This window comes from Phallusia mammillata, chromosome 7, assembly GCF_965637545.1.
Source record: "Phallusia mammillata chromosome 7, kaPhaMamm4.hap1.1, whole genome shotgun sequence".
In the NCBI taxonomy this organism is placed as follows: Eukaryota; Metazoa; Chordata; class Ascidiacea; order Phlebobranchia; family Ascidiidae; genus Phallusia; species Phallusia mammillata.
Genome location: NC_137258.1, coordinates 1,230,700 through 1,251,632, shown reverse-complemented (window position 1 = coordinate 1,251,632; position 20,933 = coordinate 1,230,700). Strand labels below are relative to the sequence as shown.

General features: G+C 36.1%; 5 protein-coding genes across 8 annotated transcripts; 4 read left to right on the top strand and 1 right to left on the bottom strand.

Annotated features, from left to right (window-relative positions):
- Positions 1-364: 364 nt before the first annotated feature.
- LOC145239251 (dolichyl-diphosphooligosaccharide--protein glycosyltransferase subunit TUSC3-like) lies at positions 365-10,177 on the bottom strand. Of its 2 annotated transcripts, none has more exons than XM_080102552.1 (9): positions 10,092-10,177; positions 9,767-9,878; positions 8,010-8,104; positions 6,610-6,802; positions 5,974-6,114; positions 5,534-5,674; positions 5,195-5,423; positions 1,777-4,898; positions 365-1,073 (listed from the first exon to the last, which is right to left on the bottom strand). In XM_080102552.1, exons 2-8 carry the CDS (start codon positions 9,848-9,850, stop codon positions 4,792-4,794), a joined length of 990 nt encoding a protein of 329 aa, XP_079958678.1. In that variant the 5' UTR covers positions 9,851-9,878; positions 10,092-10,177; the 3' UTR covers positions 365-1,073; positions 1,777-4,791. The 2 variants fall into 2 exon arrangements, with proteins under 2 accessions (XP_079958678.1, XP_079958679.1); XM_080102553.1 differs by having other exon boundaries at positions 9,767-9,868.
- Positions 10,178-10,722: 545 nt separating this feature from the next.
- Positions 10,723-13,202, top strand: LOC145239247 (proteasomal ubiquitin receptor ADRM1-like). Of its 2 annotated transcripts, none has more exons than XM_080102549.1 (9): positions 10,723-10,854; positions 10,933-11,062; positions 11,401-11,498; positions 11,734-11,874; positions 12,149-12,230; positions 12,283-12,397; positions 12,485-12,573; positions 12,648-12,908; positions 13,052-13,202. In XM_080102549.1, the coding sequence occupies exons 1-9, from the start codon at positions 10,777-10,779 to the stop codon at positions 13,129-13,131; spliced, it is 1,074 nt and encodes a 357-aa protein (XP_079958675.1). In that variant the 5' UTR covers positions 10,723-10,776; the 3' UTR covers positions 13,132-13,202. The 2 variants fall into 2 exon arrangements, with proteins under 2 accessions (XP_079958675.1, XP_079958674.1); XM_080102548.1 differs by having other exon boundaries at positions 10,724-10,854; positions 12,645-12,908.
- Positions 13,203-13,610: 408 nt separating this feature from the next.
- On the top strand, positions 13,611-16,648 carry LOC145239246 (uncharacterized). Of its 2 annotated transcripts, XM_080102545.1 has the most exons (8): positions 13,611-14,044; positions 14,102-14,201; positions 14,370-14,463; positions 14,532-14,671; positions 14,905-15,036; positions 15,151-15,306; positions 15,561-15,766; positions 16,181-16,648. In XM_080102545.1, exons 1-8 carry the CDS (start codon positions 13,935-13,937, stop codon positions 16,320-16,322), a joined length of 1,080 nt encoding a protein of 359 aa, XP_079958671.1. In that variant the 5' UTR covers positions 13,611-13,934; the 3' UTR covers positions 16,323-16,648. The 2 variants fall into 2 exon arrangements, with proteins under 2 accessions (XP_079958671.1, XP_079958673.1); XM_080102547.1 differs by lacking the exons at positions 13,611-14,044; positions 14,102-14,201 and adding an exon at positions 14,210-14,267.
- Positions 16,649-17,807: 1,159 nt separating this feature from the next.
- LOC145239245 (E3 ubiquitin-protein ligase TM129-like) lies at positions 17,808-20,387 on the top strand. Its single transcript, XM_080102544.1, has 3 exons — positions 17,808-18,032; positions 18,213-18,475; positions 18,954-20,387. Exons 2-3 carry the CDS (start codon positions 18,262-18,264, stop codon positions 19,841-19,843), a joined length of 1,104 nt encoding a protein of 367 aa, XP_079958670.1. The 5' UTR covers positions 17,808-18,032; positions 18,213-18,261; the 3' UTR covers positions 19,844-20,387.
- LOC145239248 (putative peptidyl-tRNA hydrolase PTRHD1) lies at positions 20,350-20,926 on the top strand. The gene is made up of 2 exons (XM_080102550.1): positions 20,350-20,540; positions 20,734-20,926. The coding sequence occupies exons 1-2, from the start codon at positions 20,352-20,354 to the stop codon at positions 20,902-20,904; spliced, it is 360 nt and encodes a 119-aa protein (XP_079958676.1). The 5' UTR covers positions 20,350-20,351; the 3' UTR covers positions 20,905-20,926.
- The last annotated feature ends 7 nt before the right edge of the window (positions 20,927-20,933 follow it).

Below are 20,933 nucleotides of genomic sequence, written 5' to 3'. Positions count from 1 at the left end.
CGTGAACATTTAGGCAAATTCCTAGGTCAGTGGTTCTTAACCTTTCATGCACTGTACCCCCACCCCCACTTTTGGGCCTCATGGGACCCATAAGTGGTAACCCAGTAAGACTCGTGCCCCCCTAGCAAAAATGTATTTGACAAACTTAACTAAATTAAAAAGACCATAAACCACAAAATAGTCGATTAAATTAGGTTATTTAATCATTTGCAACATATAATTAATTATAAGCTTTAAAATAGAAAAGGGCTCACTGACTTTTAGTGGGTGGTTACAGCAAGCGTACACCCATGACTGCCCTAAATACAGCTCCTGGGCCCTGGTTGGAATCCCCTGTCCTAGGCAGATGCACTACAAGCATAAATAAATCATTAATCTTGTTTATTGATGAACTTGCATGAACAAAGAAAATGGGTGCAAATAGGGCATTTATACTTTTGCTGTTGCTCAAGGAGGTGAACAAAATCGTAAGCACATCTAACAAAACAGCAGTAAGAAAAAACATTATGGTTAACGTCTGTGTCACCTTACTGCAAAAACATAATTAAGAGGAAATATAAAGTCCATCTAGTAATTGTCAAATAACATATCATAATGCAGTAACAAACAAAAAGCTTGACAATGCACATAGGCTTGTGTGTGTGCCAGAGGAGGAGAGTGCTTGCTCGACACTTAACTACAAATTTATTACCTATAAACATTTTTCATTAAAGTATCACATGCTAACACATGATGAGTTGGTAATAGATCACAGAACAACTAAACATCCACGTAAGAAAATATGCTTGGGCGATCGCCAAAAGGACCATTAAAATCCAACATGGAAAGAGTAGTGATGGCACAATAGCTAACCATTCAAGTGTAATGAATAAATGTTGGATAGGGTAAAATTCCATAATAATTCACAAAACTATTATCAATCAATACAATATGCTAAAACAATGAAATATATGTAATGCTTGCATTCCATGGACCAGGTTATGTTCAGTTGCAGGTCAACAATATTGTGATGCAAATCAAATGTCCTTAAATCTTATACTAAAATATGCTTCGTAGAGAATCACACATCAATTCTGAAATGATAAATAGAGCCAGCAATTATACAACAGATACAGAGCAATGTAAGTTTCCTTTGTACTAGAACAAAATTTAAGTCTAAGCAAGATAAAAGTCAAAAATTGTCACTAATTAATTGTTGCTTTCACTCTGAGTCTGATTTAGAATGCAACATCATGGTTTCAATTGACAGCCATGGCGAGTAGACACCACGGCTTTAAGTAGCTGCCATGGCCAGTGGGCATCATGGCTTTAAGTAGCAACCTTGGCCAGAAACATATATGGCGAGAATAAGTTCTGCATCAAGTATTTAAATACCAGGTACAGCAACCTTGATATAAATGTCATAAAAGAACAGCTTATTGTGCATCAACATAGGGCAAAACGGTCCTTGCAACCAAGCAACTGCTAAGGGATTCCTTCACACCCACCACAAGGGATTGTGTGCTAATCAGAGGCAGAGCCAACTTTTTCAGCATGGGGTTATCTTTTCAACATGGCCTAACGATTAAAGTGTCTTAACTCTAAAAAGACAACTCTCCACTTCGTTGATGGGTATCAAGACAACTACATGTGATAAATATGTAATTAGTCCCAAACAAAAAGTTGGAATTGACAGTGTTCACAGTACTTGACTCCCTATAACATTAGCAATTGGAAAAAAAGTAACATAACATGTTTGGCATAGCTTGCTAAAAAAAATACATTTCACCAACTTACATGTTGCTGTCTCAATGAACATAATCGTCTGAGTGTTTGTCTATTTCCACTTTTGCATGTATTTTCATGCTCCTGTGAGACTTTATGTCAGAGAGTTTTTGTATGGTTAAAATCAAATGTTTATGAGATTACTTTTCCATGTTTGAAAGCAAGGTTAAGTCCTTTTACAGATTGAATTAATCTCATTTTCTTAATCTCATTTTCAACTGTCAGCTAAGTCAGGCTCACAATTGTTATGAATTAAGTAGAAATTTCAGCCATTGAAATTTGTAGACTTGTTGTTTTCAACGATTTCAATCTGACCAATTCACAATGGCGGGATTATTCCATGAACACATGCAAATTCGTTGCAAACTAACGACGATGTTAAGTTCAGTAAAAAGGTGTTCGTTTAACTGTTCGTTCGGTAATAAGCGAACTTTTCATTCAGTGGCTACCGAACCTTCAGTGGCAACCAAACCTTCAGTGGCAACCGAACCTTCAGTGGCAAGTCTCATCCGATCGGAACGTTCAGTGGCAAGTCTCATCCGATCTGAACGTTCAGTGGCAAGTCTCTTTGAGTTTGAACACGTCCAGTCATAGAAACCAAATACATTTGACAGACGCAATCATCTACATTATATATACTCATCAAAAAAATTAGCATGCAGAATTTTTCTTTTTCACCTCACCAAAACTCAATCTGAGAGTTTTATTCGCATTATAATCGTCCACGAATGGATATTTGCTTGTCTCGGCATCGAGGTTTACATCTCTTGCCGTTGAGACATTTAACACATTTACTTGCCCCTTGCCAACCAGACTTGTCTACAAAACTTGCCACTTGCCAACAATACTTGCCACTTGCCAACAACGCTTGCCACTTGCCAACAACGCTTGCCACTTGCCAACAACGCTTGCCACTTGCCAACAAGACTTGCCACCAACACTTGCCACTTGCCAACACCGCTTGCCACTTGCCACAAAAATTTCTTGCTTGCCACCGGATTGAGTGGCAACCGTGGCAAGTGGCAAGTGGCAATTTTTGGTTACGACCCTCACTCGTTTTAGGGCTGTTTGACATTAGGTCAGGTCCAGCAACTGACTACTTAGCTAGTTAAATTTATTCAAGAAAATACTGACACAGAGTGTAAAGTCAGGCCCGAATCAAGTCCGTTTTATTGAAAGCCCAAACCCGGCCCGACTTACAACTCTGGGCCACATGGCCAAACCGCGAATCGACAACACTACGGTCATTCTTAAACCAAACTTGTAACCAACTAGAAGTGGCTTAGCACATATTGCCATTGCACATACACTGTAACCTATTTCTTAACACTTATTTACATCCGACACTTATTTTATATTGGGTCCCATATCATCCACTGTCTTTTATAACCTTAGTTGTTTCCGCAAGCAGAAACTCATGGGTCCCCACACATGCAAAGTTGTAAATAATGCATTTCAACAAATTACAATGAGAAAGTTTGGCATTCTATCTTCAAACACAGTGATCGGTACTGTGCTTAAATAAATATGATATATGAAGTAAAGACTATTTAAATGCATTCCATTCATACCTTTTTGAAGGTTTTTCTATTTTATGACTATCTGAGAAAAAAGTGTTAAATAGTGAGAAAAAAGTGTTAAATAGTGAGAAAATAGGCTAAAACACAACAATCAGCTCATATTAATGGTGAATTGTACATGACTGTAGGAGTCTAGTGGAGTAAATGATAGGTACTACAGAGTTTAATGGAATAACCAACACCTACAAATGGTACACTCTACAAACTGTCCAAATTTCATTCAATTCAGACATTGTTTAAAAAATGGACCCATTTTGGGGGGCTAGTGGGGTAAATGTTGGGGGGACAGGGTTGAACACAACAAACAACAACTATAAATAGCACACTATATAAGCTGTCGAAATTTCATCCAATTCGGACAATGTTTAAAAAATTTACCCTTTTTAGGGGGCTAGAGGGGTAAATATTGGGGTTACAGGGTTAAATAAAACAATTGACACCTATAAATGACAAATTCTGAAAGTATTTCAAATTTCACTAAATTCTGACACTGTTTAGAAAACTCACCCATTTTAGGGGGTCAGTGGGGTAACTGATGGGGTTTAACACACAAAAGTATAAAATATGAAACCACGATGACCTAATTAACAGCCATGTAAAATTTTATCCAAATCGAACAATGTTTAAAATTCTAACCACTAGAGGTGTTATTAACAACATTCGTCAACACTTCTGACGTCATAAGGCTGTTAATACCCCTCTGACTGGCATGTGCAAAAACGTCCGCCGAGTAATGCACAAACACAAGTATGTTATGTACTGGTGCCTTTATTATACTATTACACTACAGAAATCTTTCGTTTGTGGTGCGCACCAACATACAAAAACGTTTTACACTTTGGGGCCTAGCGGGGTAAATACTGGGGTTATCAAGTCAAACAAAGCAAATGGCACATCTGCATAAATATATCTACCATCTGTAAAAGTTTCATCCAAATTCATCAAAGATTTGATGCCAAAAGTGCATGGACAAACTTCACCGGAGAAAAAAGAAAAAAAACTGAGTGAAATCAAGATGCGTCCCCTTCAGGGAAGGGGACCCATAATTATTTACCACAAACCGTAGCCTACACTGTGCACACAAGATTCAGCACACAGTAATATATCACTGCCCAGCTACAGTAAATTATAAACATGGAAACGCTTCCGTTGTAATCTCCTCTACGTTGGACTACTGAGAACAATACAGACACACTTTGTGCATTTTTCTTTTGTAAAAGCCGAATATAGAGCAACATTCAAACATACACGGCCCCAATAAACCTTTGTTATTGCACCGTTTTGTTGTTTGTGCCGGTTTAAAACGGTTGACGACAAATCGTGGAACTGCGAAACAGAGTTTAGGAGCAGCTTGGAAATTTCAAAAACAGCAACAGTGTAACAAGCGGACTTTTGGTGGAATCATTTTGAGCAATTACGTTTGGCCTTTTTACTGTTTAGGCAGTTTTCAACGTAGCAAGAAGCTGTATGGGTAACCCTGATACTTCTGTCTGAAGATGGACATCAACAAACTGAAGAAGAACGCCACCAGTATAAGGCCAGCAACAGCCATCACTGAAACAATGAAAAAAAGGTTTACTACATAAGTTAAATGTATACCTGAGCAAAGAAACTAAAATGAGTTTTATGCCAAAGTTAAGTGTATTTGCTTCTTTAAACCAAGCCCTTATTTTACATTTTCTACATCCACTTGATTCAGTATTTCTAAACCTGATAATGTAAACAGTTTTCTAAAACATTGTGGATTAAAAAATGCATTGTGTCTTAAAAAAAATAGTTGTACATAAAGATAAAAGTCATTATTGGTCAGTAGTTGCTTTCGGTAAATGCTGTACAGAAATGAAACTTACCTTTGCGTTTCGACATATCATTTTTTGGTTGGTGGGCTTCATGTAGAAGCACAAATCCTGCCACAATCGCTGCATTGACAACCATCACAATGTGAGTTTCAGCCACAAGCTGGCCTTGACTGCTGCCATGAATATAACTGATGGAGCCTGTCTGTGGGTTTCGGTGGTAGTATGGTGGACCACGAATGTGATTCCACATTTGGCCCGATGTCATTGCCAGAATGACAAACTGAAAATGGATTGTAAAGTTATTGGATGAAAAATAACTGCTTGCATTGCAAAAAAAACACAGCAAATTGTGGCAGAATTCCCAAAACCAAGTTATGATAATGTACTTACAATTGCAAGTGATCCCCAGAAATTTTTGTTGAACAAAAACTCCAAGCTGTTTCTGCGCACATAAAGCAGTCCACCAGCGAGGGAGAACAACAACACAAGTACCACAGTGCCTGTGTAGTTTGGTGGACGGAAAATTCTCACCTGTGTAAGAAAAAATGATCATGACATGTGTCAAACAAAAGCATGGTACTTAAACATGAAATGTAACAGAAAAGAATAGTTTGGTGGCTGTTTTTTTTAAATGGGTTTCCAAAGCAATTTTTTAGGAATAGGTGCCAAAAAATTACTTCTTTTTCAGATGTGGTTGGCTTGGAAACTTAATTGCCATTGAAATATTTTCTTAAAAATCTCACAAAAACGAAGATCTTAATTAGAATGAAAATTCAGTACACTGAAACTATATTTCAACACTACACCAGTGATTCCTAACAAATTCGTACCACAATCTCAGTACGTTCTGCCAACCACTTAGCCAGGTTGTCGGCATGGTAACCGAGACGTTGAATGTCATAAGTGTCGCCACTCTTCTTTTTACCCTTAGCAGGGAAATGCATAAAGGCAGGAGCAGAATTCAATCCGAGCTGTGAAACCAAAATATTTGTTTTACAAACTATATTATTTTATTGATTTAATCTAAGATACGAGACCCTAAAAGAAACTGTAATGTAACAATGCACACTAACAAAAACAAAGTCAGATATTTCCTTAATAAAGCCTTTAAAACTCACAGAAAAAATATAAGATTATATATATACTATAAAAGGTGGAAATTGTTACAAGAATTGTAATAGATTAGGGAAGGATTCCCAGAATCAATTTACCACGATTTACGAGCCTTTAAAACTACAAATTATCTTACTCTTACTTCAGCCTAGTAGACATTAATTGTTTAGTAGTAAACATTGATCTTTAGATAATAAGTTTTGATATGCAATAAATTATAGCTTCAGGGCAAAGAAAATTAAACAAAATATCTCAGAGACTTACTGCTGCAAAAAAACTTATTTCATTCAATAATGCGTACTGACATAAGCCTAAATTGACTATGTTTACAACATTATTATTTCTAGACATACATTTTGAAATGTGTCTGGACCATCATCAAAATCCACGCTGGCAAAAAACAAAGAGTTTCCATAGGAAGGAGAGAAACGATAAGAATTTGCCAGAATTGTGAACTCGTCATTTGCTTCTTGACATACACTACATCCCCGCTTTGGATTAAGAGCAGTGAACATCACAATCATGGAATAATTTCTGGGTTTGCTCCTGCATTATAAAATACAATTTAGTAATAAGTTGCGACATCATGAAAGTGTCAACCACTTTTATGGCAGATGAAATTGAGCCTCAGCCAAATTTGACTTCACATCTTGAAAGTATAAAGATGTGTTTTGCAAAATTTAACTAACTTTAAGTGACCAAAAAAAGCACAATTTGAATTCATACAAATGCAAGCATAACAATACTTAAACTTTATCACACCTAAACAGTATGTAGATCAGGATTATTCTTTCTTTGGATTGGACAATATAACATGATTTTACCACACAACATTTAAGATAGAAATGATGTGATGTGGTATACTTTTGGTCAGTGTTTTTTTTAAGGTGTTTTTTCTCCAGCGGTTTCCCAAAATTTGGACTTGCAACTACAGTAGAAAAGTAATGGTATTTAAATGAAACACTTGCGGTCTCTTGAAACTACTTAGTGGTCACCCAAACCAAACCTTAAAAAAACCTGCTTTTGGTTATCTCACATATATGCCCAGGTTCTCAATATTATATTGTGTAACTTGAAACTCATATTAAAAATCTTCAACCCTTTGCTTGGTTTAAAATCCACCACTGTTAAATGCTATATCATATGGCCCAATAACCTGACATTGATAGTAAAGATTAGTGATGGGGCGATACCAGGTTTTGAAGCGAGTACCAATACCGAGTACGAGTACCACATGTATATACCTTCGATACCGAGTACCGAGTACTTAAGTACAGTGTTGTACTTAGTTGTATATCAGTGTCAAATATATCTGCCATGGGCGGGGTACAGGCTTGCACACACACATGCAGAAAAATGTAATCTCCACGTGATATTCGAAAGCGCATGAAAATATGCGTAACCTTACGGAAATTATTTCATGATTTTGTGCTGTCCGAAGCAAATATTGGCAAAAAGTTTCGGTATCGAACTATGGTATCGAAAACTGAGATGAAATATTTCGATACCTAGTACGAGTATCGATACCACTAAAATCGTTCGATACCAACGATACCGAGTACAAGGTACTCGCCCCATCACTAGTAAAGATAAAATGTAAACCAGTTTGGCCCCAAAAATGTTTACAAAATACACTAAGACCATTAGGGAAAAACAAAAATTTGACAAGCTTGATGACTTTAAAGAATACTATCACTAGATATTGCTACCAGTTGTGATAAAATGTTATTAATATCAAGATAAAACAACATACTTGACATAAGTTGAAAACTTGCTCCCAGTCATTTGAATAACAGTGCGACGACTACTCCATTCCATAAGCTGTTTCACTCGATCATTCAATACCTCCTATAAAAACAAAACATAATTTGAAAAGTTGTTCACCTAACCAAGCAGATTCACAGTTTATTTGTGAAGTTAGAAAATATTATGTGCATTGTAGTGATGGGACGATACCAGGTTTTAAAGCAAGTACCGATACCAAGTCCGAGTACCACATGTATATACCTTCGATACCGAGTACTTAAGTCCAGTGTTGTACTTAGTTATACATCACCTGCTAATTTATCTGCCATGGCCGGCGTACAGGCGTGCACGACAAATGCAGAAAAAAGTAATCTCCATACGATAGCGAAAAAAATACGTAACCTGGCAGAACTCCCAAATTTGTACTGTCCGAAGCATATATTGGGATAAAGTTGCCTGTATTCTTATGGTGTAAGCCGGCCTTCGGTATCAAACGTTGGTATCAAAAACTGAGACAAAATATTTTGATACCAAGTACGAGTATCGATACCACTGAAATCGTTCGATACCATCGATATCGAGTACCGAGTACTCGTCCCATCACTAGTGCATTGTTTTCAGTTATAGGCCTATTGTAACCCATTGCATCAGATAAAAAGCTAAAATTCTAACAAAGGTGTATTCTAAGGCATATATGACTGTAGAATCAGAGATGTTGGATAGGAGGCTCCAAATAATAAAGTTAGTCTGTTTCTTTGTGTGTATCCAACTCTTACGTTTGTGTTCATAACTTTATTGAATGATAAAATTCATTTTTAAGGTTTGTTTTTTTCGCAAATTTCTATACTTTGTTAAAAAGCAATTGTTGTTTCATCCTTTGAGCTAGAGCAGGGGTCACCAAACTACGGCCCGCAGGCCGGATCCGGCCCGCGACCAGCTTTTTTGGTTTGTCAAATCGTATTGATACATTTGTAACTTTCAAAAATTAATCTACTCCTCACGAAAGTTTTCCTGTGTGAATATGTAGAATAATATTACACAGTTTTATAGGAACACAATGCCCAGGATTGATCCAAAGCCGGTATGTTAAGTCACAGACAAGACTACAAGCGTCAATTGTGCGCAAACAATTGCCTTCTTTTGTTACTTGTGACGTAATATGCAAGTATTGCTTGTAATGTGAGGCGACCTATACAATTTAACAGTCGCATCACCAGGTTTTAAATGGGATTGTAAAAAGACCATATCTTGGCGCACCTAGAAATATCGCCTTCCGCTTGCAGCTAAGTTAAAGGGAAGACGGCGCTAGGACATGAAAACTACTTGGCCCGCGCGAATCATTTTCAAACTAATCCGGCCCGCAGCGAAAAAAGTTTGGTGACCCCTGAGCTAGAGTAAGCACCTTAAGGAGTCGGAGTCATAAAAATCTCGGGAATCTTACTAATAATATGATCTGGAGTCAGACCTTTTCTTCCAACTATGTAATGCTAATCAAGCGTTAATATTTTAATACAAAAGGAATCTGGCCAATCAGAGCACAGTATCTTACACATCAACATACAACTAAAGTTCAAAACTGTGTCATGCGAGCAAAAGCAATAAAGTGCATTCATCAAACATACCTCAGCGTTCACAAAAACAATTATTGATTAAGCAGTTGTTATATAATCAAGGGTATACCAGCGTTATGATTTATGCAAATACACACTTGTTATGTTAAACTTTTATTTTAGCCACAGTTTAACATGCAACATAAAACTTTACCTGTTTAGTTTTCGATGCTGATGGCTTGCACAACAACATGAGAACCATCGCACAAAGAACAAACAAATAGTTTGGCAATTGCATTTTCCTCCTCTAGGTTCACTAAAAGAATCTAAAAAAGAATAAGTTTGCTAAAGGCTATCTGTGCAGCATGCTGTGGTAAGACATGCATGTTGTAAAATTACCAACACTTAAAAATAAATTAAATCGTTCGTTTAACAGCATGCTAATATAGAATAGGTGCACTGTAATGTAAACAAGGCTTGAAATCTTTTAAAACTTTAATATTTAAACCACAACGCAAAAACCAACGCATGATTCTTACCTGCAAATTCTTGATGACGTTCCTAAGAGGAATTCGCTACGGTTCATTAACTTCGGTGCCGGCTTGTCGCAAAATGCAACAGGACAAAAACATGCAATTTTAATTTCAAAAATACTACAATTACCATAAAATTAATTAATGAATTGAACAGTGAAATATAATACGGTACGCACAAAAAATATTATATTTACGTTATAAATGCAGGATTCGGAATGAAAATCTTGCTCGTATCCATTTCAACTAAAGACTGTTTACCATAAGCATGTTGCCAAAATATTGTATTTACCTTAGTCAAAAACCAACCAACGTGTTGTTAACGTTACTTAAATTAAATTGCTTTTCAATTAAACAAATTTTAAAATTATTTAAACGTTTTTTTTTTTTTAAACAAAACTTATCAATTGTTTTCAGTTTAATTGCAAACAATGATACAAATTTTTAATGTGTCAAAATTATTTTTTATTTGCCAAACATGTATGTTACAAAGCAGCGTTTTTTGCAACACGACGAAATTTAGGGTAAATGTGCGAGTGTGTGTTAAATATTGCTTTCGGGCGCGTTTGTCATTGTTATGTTTTATGTTTTATTATTTGATATTTGAAAGTAGGGTTGTTTCTTTTAACTGTTAAAATAGTTTTCTATCTTGCTTTACAGAAGACCCAATAAAGTTTTATAAAGTCCCACCATGTCGTTGTTTGGAAGTAATGCTCGCGGCGGTACGAAGAACATTGTGGAATTTAGAGCAGGAAAAATGCATTTGAAAGTAAAAACGCAATTACATATGCCATAACTATTAAGGCAAGAACCTATCAATAACAATGTTTAATTTGGCTTTGTCTAGGGGACGACTGTGACACCGGACAAGCGCAAGGGTCAAGTTTATGTTTATCAAACTGAAGATTCGTTGATTCACTTCTGCTGGAAAGATCGCACCAGTGGCAATGTTGAGGATGATCTAATCATTTTTCCAGGTAAACTTGACCAAAATACGTTTGTATTTGCGTATTTGCACATTTGATTAACATGATTTTATAGGAAGTCTGTATGGGTTGTTGGGGTTAGTTATGTTAAGCTAATTGGCGTTGGCACACACAAATTAACAGATTTTTTAGATATCTGAGATACGCAGTGCGTTTTTACAAACTTCTACTAATGTACGTTAAATAAAGGCGATTTATAGCGTTCGATAAACACTTGGTTAAGAAATTTATCCCAAACAAAACCAAAAATCAATGTGACTTTAATTTCCTGTTGTTAACACAAAAATTTAAATATCTGGTATGTGAAATAAAATAAACAATGTTTCTAGATGATTGCGAACTAAAACGAGTCGCCCAATGCACAACTGGAAGAGTCTATCTTCTTCGATTCAAGTTGACCAACAGAAAGATGTTTTTCTGGATGCAGGTATGTTTAACAAAATTAACACCTTTACAAAGATTATAACCGTAATCCTCATTTAAACCGGATTTGGTTAATCTTGAACTTTGCCTAATTCAGACAAAACTTGTGGCACAAATCATTTGTAATGTGGTAAGGCTTTAACTAATCGACATCGGTTAATCCGGATCTTCGCCTAATTTGGTCAGATTTTTGGGTTCAAATAAATCTGGATTAACCAAGGTTTACTGTCATTAAATAGGAGCCAAAAAGTGACAAAGATGAGGAGTTTTGCAAAAAAGTAAACGATGCTTTGAACAATCCTCCACAACCAGGTCAGGGTCAACCATCGGCTGCAGATCTTGGTGGACTTGAAGCTCTGGCACAAGGAGCAAATTTACAGGTGCCAAAAGTTTGGTTGCATGTATTCTGTACTTGACTCAGTATTGCCTCTGTGTGCTTGATTCATTTATTTGTGTCACATACACCTCAATCTAAATCAGTTTAAGTGTAAATTCTGATCATTGCATACTAAATTGTAAACTGTGCAAACTGAGGGTTGCTATGACTCAGAATCATCCATATGACGTCTTTTTAGCAGTAAAATAAGTCTTCTTTTCTGTACTGTGAAGTGGAAAATAGAGTTTTAATTAAACTGATAAATCATTTTTTGTTAGGATTTATTCAGTAATATGGATCAGCAACAATTGCTTCAACTTATGGCAGCAGGGGGAGGATTGGGAAATATTTTGGGACAAGGTAGTTTGAAATGTCAACCTAATGTTGTCCAGTGCCATGTGATTACTTACAGCTGGTGGAACACGAACTCGCAGTAGGAACAGCGGAGCAACTACAACCCGTACACCGACAACAACAACCACTACTCCACAAAGGACCACTTCAACCAATGCTACCACTACATCAAGGTAAGAACCATAAAAAGGGTCTAATATATAATAATTACATCACCTTGTATGAGGATAACTTGTAGTGGTTTTACTTTATATTTTTAGTACAACGCCTTCCACTGCCCAATCTACAGTCCAGTTAAGTCAACTTCAGGATATTTTGTCTCAGATGGGAACACAAAAACCCAAAGAAAGTATGACTTACTAATGTTTTGAGCTTTTAAACAACAACTTCACCACTTCTTATGTCTTTTTTTGTTTGCAGCAGTGAACCTGGCTGATGCCATAACACCTGAAGCAATGATTCCAATTCTGGTTGACCCAAAAATCCAGGAGCAGCTAAAGCCTTTCCTGCCCCAGGGAGAGACTTTAAGTTCTACCGAGGAAGAGCTGCGATCCACCGTGCACTCTCCCCATTTCAGACAGGCAATGGGTTCGTTCAGTTCTGCTTTGGCTTCAGGACAACTTGGGTCGCTGCTAGCACAATTTGGTTTGCCAGAAGCTGCACAGGCTGCAGCTGACAAAGGAGGTAGCATATGTTTTTTTTGTTACATATTTGCTAAACGGAGAAAAATCTGTCCTTTTCTGTATGTTTGATTATTGTCAAAAATTAGAAAAGTATCAAAAAATCAATTTGAATGTGTACTAAATTTTCTGTCATTTTTTGTTAAGATGTTGAGGCCTTTGCAAAAGCAATGCAAGACAGTGCCAAGAAGCCTGCGTCCAAGGATGAAGATATGTCTGTGGATTAATTCCTTATTCACCACTACTACATCCCTATACCTTTTGTCAAGTTAAACAAATAAATTCAACACCTATGTAATGCTGCTGAATTTAGTGTGTGTTTGTGAGTTTGAAGTTAAAATGACTGTAGGTGGGTACAATAGAGTTGGTTTAAGGTCAGTTAAAGAAGTGCGGTCCAGTCCACTAAGACGTGATTGCAACGTTAGGAGTGTGGAATGCCTAGCAGCCACACAGTCGTTACAGTGCGTTGTGTGATAAGGTTCAGAAAATGTGTTTGGCACAAATAGGAACAGCGAAAGCCTCAAACCAACAAAAACACTGATTGAAGATTGATGGTATAGTAATAGTCGGTGCCATTGTTCTTGCTCTTGTATATAAAGGAAATGCATTTTTTAATCTTTTGGTAAAGAAATCAACTTCTCAACGAAATTTTGGCGATTACAGGAAAAAATAGCGCCATCAAGTGGTGTATAATTTTGAAACATTCATTCACTAAAGGACGCCCCTTTGTTTTTCATGCACCCAGTTGAATTGCTTCCATTGCAATTCTGCTCGGAGTCTAAAATACCTCGTGCTTACCGTGTTAAAAGTTGCAATTGTCGTCTTTGTGATGATTTCATGATCACTGTGCTCAGAGGGTAATTGCCGAATAGTGTAACTTAAATCGGTTTGTGAGGTTTCTGTAGTAGCAATATAGCCCCTAGATCGAGATAAAACAAAACATTGATTACCATATATTTTTGTTGGGAATTGGACGCTGTGATAAAACAACAAATCCCCACCTTAATGGCAGTTGCAAATAACATGAAAAATGTCCAAGGAAAGAAAGAGAAGTTTTGAGGAGACTGGTGCTTCAGACGAACCTGAAATAAAAGTGCAAAAGAAGGAACGTTCAACCACTATTGAACAGAACGATATGAGGTATCAACAAGTGTATTTCCTTAGGAACTAAAATAACAAACTTTTGTTTGTTTGCAGAAATGAGCCAAATAAAATACTTTGTCTTATTGATGTTGATTCTGGGATTAAGTCATCAATAGATAAAGAAGTGAATGAATTGCAAAACCCACTAAAAGAAGTCAGTTAAAAAGGACTAACTGCATTTATGTGCAAAAACGGAATCTGTTTTTATTTCAACAGTAAAGTGAATTATTGTGTACCCAAATTGTTTAAATTATTATTGTTTAAAATATACTGCGAGTTGTGGGAAAAACTATGTTTAATTGTAACCAAATGTACTTTTTAGATCGCATATTCCTATGAAGAAGTATTAGACATTATTGAAGAATATGAAGTTTCCACTGTTACAAAGTTTCTTCAGGTTTTGGATAAAAAATATGGTAGTAACATCAAATTTAATATGAAAGTGCATCTTTACTGATTGCTTCACAAAACCTTTATTACTTAGATACATCCAAAAGCCTTTTGCATTGGGATTTAACAACTGGAATTCCTTATGTAATAGCTGGCTACTCTAGATGGTATTGCCATCAAAGTAAACGCAGGGACAATACAGCAAAAATGGACTTATCTCTGTCCAGTAAGAAAGTAAGCAAGTATTTAAAGTTTATAGTTGTATGTGTGCAGTGGTGGGGTTCAATTTTTTGTCAGGCGGTTCTATAACAAAAGTCATATTTTCCAGCCGGTTCTGTTACAAAAAGTCCATTGACAGTAACCAGTAATGCTAACCGGTTCGCTGATCTCATAACATTCTGTGAGATGGTTCTATAGAACCGACTGAATCCGACCTGTATCAATAATCTTGTGAAAACTTGTTGTAGGAAATGATTTCAAAGAATGCTTCAGAGAATTCGGCTTTAAAGCGAAAATACAAACGAGTACAAAGTTCAAAGAAATGCGATTGTCAAGCTTCTATTGTTGTCTCTCATGTGATTCAATTCTCACAACACCAGGTAAATAGTTTTCTCCCAAAGTTAAATAATCCTCGGAACAAACTATAAAAACTGTCTTTAATCGACCATAAAATCTAAGAAATTGTTTTACCTAAAAAAAATTTCTTCTTTTAGCTGTCAGAAAATGGAATTACACGCAGACAGCGGTCAAGATTAAACAAAAAAATTCTGTCTGCTTTTCGCAGTCAGGATAACAGTTTGATTCAAGACCAATTATACCTTATTAAATTTCCAGCGATAGAAGAACACACAGGACATGTTGTTGGAAGGGTAAAATGTGTTTGTATATTAGCAATAGTCATTGGTCTCCATTGATATGATAACTAAAGCATATTTCTGTTCATTGTAATCATAAGTAGAATGTATTTTGATTAGTACATTCAAAAATTTTGTCATTATCAATGCTACAAACAACATTCACTTTTTGTTAAAAATGAAATAAAAAACACTCAACCAAGTTTGTGTCATGGCATCCCCCCAACCATAAACTGAACTTGAAGAGAGTGTTTGAATTGCCATTTTAGGAAGCTGGACTGTTTCAACCCATTGATAGAAAGCTGATTTTGAAAATCAGTCAACTTGTAGATAGTGGTATTCATGAGATTAAAAAGCTGAAAGGCTGTTTGGAAGATTTTGTTGTCAATGAGCTTTTCTGCGACTTGGAGCCACCTTCCAAATCAAACAGAAGGTTTTATCCGACTGAGGACAATCTTAGATCTCACAGAAAAAGGTAACTAAATCAAAATCTTTGTTGCAGTTAAATGAAAAATGTTGTTTAATATTAAAACAGTGCTTCTCAACCCCAAGTAAGTTCAAGTAAGACAAAATAATAAACAAATCAGCACCTTCTATAAGCATATATACTGTGTGTAGTATATTGTAAATCACGAGTCACCAGAGACTCAGTATGAGGGATGGAACAGTCGCATGTAATAACAGACTGAAAACTTTGACAAGTCTGAAGTCATCCACCGTTTTATTTAGACATATATATTTCACAAGTAATAGGCATCGTCAGTATCTTATCCAAACAGAATCCTTCTATAAGCATAAGTTTATTTACATGCTTTGTAGTTGAAATTGTTTGTTAAGCTAATTATTTAAGGCTAAGAGCATACATAGTGTTAACCTATTGTATGTTTAGAGCATTGGCAAGACAGAAAAAATCCCATACTGATTCATCATACCTAAACCTGCTCAATGTGGAAGAGAATAAATCTTCAGAACAAAATAATGGAATCTTTGTCCTAGTTGATGTGGATGATCAAAGATTACTTGGAACGTGAAACCAGTTTTGGTTGCAAGTATTTCATGTAAGAATGATCGTGGATCAAGAAATTGTGAGTGAAACAAAGCTGAGTGAGCTGGATATGCAACGAAGTGAACTGAGACAAGGATTGGATTACTACATCTGATATAAACTGGTCAAATCTGATATAGACTGCAATATACACACCTGTTAATTTAGACGACCACTGTATTGTTTTGATCCATTATTTTAGTGGTAACTTTTCATTTGGAAGTGTAGCGATTGAGATAACTGAGTGTAGTGCGCAATGTGTTTCACGCACAATATTTTAACTGATTAATAAAACAAACATTGCACTTTTAATGGTTTGTTTACCTTTGCCGTTTTCAACAGCTTTCTGTAAAATAAGGTAGGTGGGAATTGTCTCGTAATTACTGTCTTGTGTGTTCTAATTAATGTAGATGAAACAACCAACAAAAGACAACAATACTGTGAGTGTGGTAGCCAGATTTGCTATTTACTGCTTCCACACCAAGACGAGTGGTTACATCCGCAAATTCGTAAAAAATCCCTTTTCGTGCGCGCCTGTTCGGAAATGATGACAATACACGTAATCAGGGCCGAAATAAGTCTCTTTATGTGCCCTTACGCATTTAGAGAACTTGGTGACGCACGGCGAGTGAAACTAGATTGTCTGTTTGTTCAAGCACCAAGTAGTTCTATCAAATATCTATATATTTTTGCTTCAAAAACGTTCGGTTCGTTAATGAAAACCAAAATGTTTGTTCCCAATTGACAAGGCAACGCAATTTTAATCTTGGCGGCCTTTTAAAAAACGCTATAGTTATTTCAACGTTAGCTAGGCGGAAATTACATTCCGTATTTACTCGATTGTTAGCCGCCCTCGATTGTAAGCCGCATGTTGAGGTGTTAAAAAAATAAGGTAAGCCGTCCTCGATTGTAAGCCGCACGCTGGAATTTTAAATACTATTGTTGCATAATACATGTTTCTGTTGTTACATAGTATAACTATTTGCCCATATCTGTAAGTTATGTTGATAAATGTACCCAACAGAACGTATATCGACGTATAATCTGTACATGCAAACAAATTTTGAACCCCAAATAAATTAAAAAGAGATAATATCGGTAAACAATTAAAATGTTAGCCGCCCTCGGCAGGTAAAAAACAATATAAGCCGCGGCTTACAATCGAGTAAATACGGTATCCAGGCCCTTATGCGCTATCAAGATGTTACCACCGAACAAATTAAATAGAAGTCCACTTAAACATGGCGAATAAAATATGTTAGCGCCATAGCCTGCCAATACAATGACATAATTTTGCATAAGAAACGTGGAAGCAAAATTAACCATGCCTGACGCAATTGCGTGAGAGAAATAAGAAAAAAGGGTGGAGGGACACGAGTAATCAGAATTGTTTTTCGCGGTTTCGTTTCGTTGTTGTATTTTAGAATGTGGAGATAGAAGAAGCGATTGTGGTGTGAGACTGTGGGCATTGGCGCGTGCTATCAGATAATTTGGGTTTACTTAAGTTCACATAAGCGGGTACACATTGTAACGATTACGAACTATAATACGTCTTTTAAGTTTAGCAAAAAACTGCAGGTTGTTTTGTGATCAACAAACGTATCATAAAGAACAGGATAAGTATGATTTATGGAACAATAAAGATTGTGCACAGACGAATTTTTGTGTAATAGAACAAGTTTGATTTTGTGCAGTGGTATGTTAAGTTTATTTATTTGCATCAGTTTTACCGATAAATGCATTAAGTAACACTATTGGCATAAGGTTAAAATATAGCTTAAAATAAAAAGTGTTTGTATGTGGTGATTACACTTCATTGAAAAAGGTATAACAATCGCTTCAGCTATTTCAATTCATCATTGTTTATTTTTTGCAGGCAGAAAAACTTGTGTACGCGTGTTTGTGTGTCCAAAGCTGCCTAAGTCATGTCCTGGAGTATAAGTCCAGCGATTGCATTTTCATTTTTCTACTGGCTGGTGTCGTTTTGCTTTATTGCTTCACCTACCGAGTTCCAATCAGCCGGTTTTACAATACAAAGTCTTTTCTCAAATTTGCTGGGAAGTGAGATGCTTAATTTTGTCGACTACCACATCAGAAGAACGTCAACTACAGTTATTTTTCATGCCAGTATTCCGCTAGGTGAGACAACAACATTTTTGTCATAAAATCAAGCCCACATTTAGTGTTTGGTACACGGTCTATCCTGCAAGTAGTAGGCATATTTTTTGTCGGCGACCACTGATTATATTTAAAATTATATGTAAGAATAATTGACGAAGCAACAGTGCTTACTAATCAAAATCAGTCAACAAAGTTGTTTAACGATATATATTTTACCCCAAAAGGGCATCTTCAGTCATTCTTATATAATATAATCAAATCAAGCCCATGTACAAAGTACAAACTATGTATATATTCGAACTGTTTTTATCAGTTAATTTGTCATCTATAGAAAATTACTGCAAACATACTAGAACTGCCCTGCCTATAATAAGTATACTTATTCCTATCAACACTTTGTTTTTCCATTTTTTTGCTTTAAAACATTTCTTGGATTAACGTTTTTTGCTTTGTTGCAGTTTTCGTAATATTTTATCCAAATATTTGTATATTATAGGTTATTTCATTGGAATGACTTTTGTTGGTGAATCAGGATTGGATTTTCTTGAAATATCTGAATGGGCAATTCATACAGGATGGCAAATTTATTTCTATGTGGCTGTCGGTATTTTTTTGGGTGCCACAACCTTGGTGTTTTACTGGTATATGAATGGATGGACAAATCATCCTATTGTTCAAAACCTCTCTCTGTACTCCCAACAATGGAAGGAACTAGCAATGGCAGTTAATGCAGAGTTTCGAAGTATTGACAAATACACAAGCAGCCCAAGCAGCAGTTCGTCGCTTATTGTCACAGATAATTGGATAATTAAATCTGGGCCTTACAATGTTGTTTTTGTCCACCAAGATTTTGTTAGGCTCAGCGTTGGAAAAACAGAAGAATACCATGTTTCGCCCAATTCCTTGACAACTGTGCAATATGTAAGGATAAATGTCCAACCTACGAAAAAACACAAACCATTTGGAATTCGAATTATGTCAACTGATTATACAGAATTCAAAGCAAAACTCAAAGTTGAAGTCCACGCTGATCCCAGTCTAACAATACACAGAACATCAAGTGAACTATTTTTAGAGGCATTTAAAGATCAAGTTCTTAAAAATCCATTGCACATTGTGGACAGAATGGAACAGTATGGGAACTGTATTGGATGTGACCAAAAGCCGGCGAGCGTTAAATTAATTAAACAGTGCGCAGACGAAAATGAAGGTGATTGTGAAAACTGTAATTGTAACCCTCTGTGGTGTTTGGAATGCATGGGCAGATGGTATGCAAGCCGACAAGACCAATCAAGCCCTGAGACTTGGCTTGGGAGCTTTGCAACTTGTCCAATGTGTAGAGCACACTTCTGTATGCTGGATGTATCGATAATTCAACAAACTTGAGCAATGCAAACATACATTCAGCCTGCTGTTGATATTACCTGTCAAATGTAACATACAATCGCTTTGTGCTTAGAGGTGTCAAGAACTGCTGCATTCATTTATAGATGATGTTCTATCCGAATTACTTAATGCCTTATAACTTAACTTTCGTTTACCACATATTTATATTCCACCATTAGTTTTTTACAAGTGAGCGCCAAGTCAAGTGTATGTTATTGGCAAGAACATGAACAACTAGATTTTCAGTGTTTTTATTAAACTGGTAACCAAATGTGCCTTTAACAATGGCGTTCTTAAAGAAATCTAATAACTCTTTCTGTACTAGGGCTAACTAATACGATTTTAAATTGTTTATGTTGGTAGTACATCTGTGAAACATCCTGCAATGGAACTGTAACTTTCAAAATGGTTTAAAATGTCATTTGTGCAATCTCACATACTAAGTGAATAGGTTGAAATTTTTAAAGTAAGCCTGTACAATATAACTCTGTTGTGTGTACAGTGTAATATGGGAAGTATTTTAGTTCAGTACGTTATTCTTAGAGGAGATTTATTTAGAGTTTTGAACTGGCCTGTTGGGGCAATAATTGCACAAGCATGCCATGCTTGCACTTCAGTAATCTGGACTTACAAAGAAGATCCAAATGTTATTGAATACACAAAGGACATGGACAATATGCGAAAAGTTGTGCTAGAGGTGTGTAAGGGTTTAAAAGATTCTCTTTTTTGTGCATGTAACCAGTGGTGGGATAATGCTCACTGGTTTGCTGATCTCACAAAATTTCGTAAGATGGTTTTATAAAACCGGTGCAAACCGGCTGAATCTCACCACTGCATGTAATGTATATAAAGTGTGTGCTATTAATAGCTTTTTTTGTTTTTTTTTGCAGGCAAAGGATGAAGAGCATTTACAAGCTTTAAGTGATGTTTTACAAGAAAACAAGATCGATTTCAAATTGTGGATTGAACAACCTGAAAACACACCAACATGTATTGTTGTGAAGCCATATAAAAAGGATGATGTGCAAGCTTACTTCAAAAAGTGCAAATTGTTTAAATAAATACATTTATGGTGTCATTTAAGTTGAGG

What these genes read in the sequence shown, in the direction of transcription:
- LOC145239251 (XM_080102552.1), bottom strand. Translation starts at nt 9,850, where the DNA reads ATGCAATTGCCAAACTATTTGTTTGTTCTTTGTGCGATGGTTCTCATG. An exon ending in AAGTTTTCAACTTATGTCAA is followed by an intron (nt 6,803 to 8,009) that starts GTATGTTGTTTT and finishes TTTATAATGCAG; the next exon opens with GAGCAAACCCAGAAATTATT. An exon ending in TCTGGGGATCACTTGCAATT is followed by an intron (nt 5,424 to 5,533) that starts GTAAGTACATTA and finishes ATCCATTTTCAG; the next exon opens with TTTGTCATTCTGGCAATGAC.
- LOC145239247 (XM_080102548.1), top strand. Translation starts at nt 10,777, where the DNA reads ATGTCGTTGTTTGGAAGTAATGCTCGCGGCGGTACGAAGAACATTGTG. An exon ending in CAGGAAAAATGCATTTGAAA is followed by an intron (nt 10,855 to 10,932) that starts GTAAAAACGCAA and finishes GGCTTTGTCTAG; the next exon opens with GGGACGACTGTGACACCGGA. An exon ending in AATGCTACCACTACATCAAG is followed by an intron (nt 12,398 to 12,484) that starts GTAAGAACCATA and finishes TTATATTTTTAG; the next exon opens with TACAACGCCTTCCACTGCCC.
- LOC145239246 (XM_080102545.1), top strand. Translation starts at nt 13,935, where the DNA reads ATGTCCAAGGAAAGAAAGAGAAGTTTTGAGGAGACTGGTGCTTCAGAC. An exon ending in TTCAATTCTCACAACACCAG is followed by an intron (nt 15,037 to 15,150) that starts GTAAATAGTTTT and finishes TTCTTCTTTTAG; the next exon opens with CTGTCAGAAAATGGAATTAC. An exon ending in CAGGACATGTTGTTGGAAGG is followed by an intron (nt 15,307 to 15,560) that starts GTAAAATGTGTT and finishes TTGCCATTTTAG; the next exon opens with GAAGCTGGACTGTTTCAACC.
- LOC145239245 (XM_080102544.1), top strand. Translation starts at nt 18,262, where the DNA reads ATGTCCTGGAGTATAAGTCCAGCGATTGCATTTTCATTTTTCTACTGG. An exon ending in TCATGCCAGTATTCCGCTAG is followed by an intron (nt 18,476 to 18,953) that starts GTGAGACAACAA and finishes TGTATATTATAG; the next exon opens with GTTATTTCATTGGAATGACT.
- LOC145239248 (XM_080102550.1), top strand. Translation starts at nt 20,352, where the DNA reads ATGGGAAGTATTTTAGTTCAGTACGTTATTCTTAGAGGAGATTTATTT. An exon ending in TGCGAAAAGTTGTGCTAGAG is followed by an intron (nt 20,541 to 20,733) that starts GTGTGTAAGGGT and finishes TTTTTTTTGCAG; the next exon opens with GCAAAGGATGAAGAGCATTT.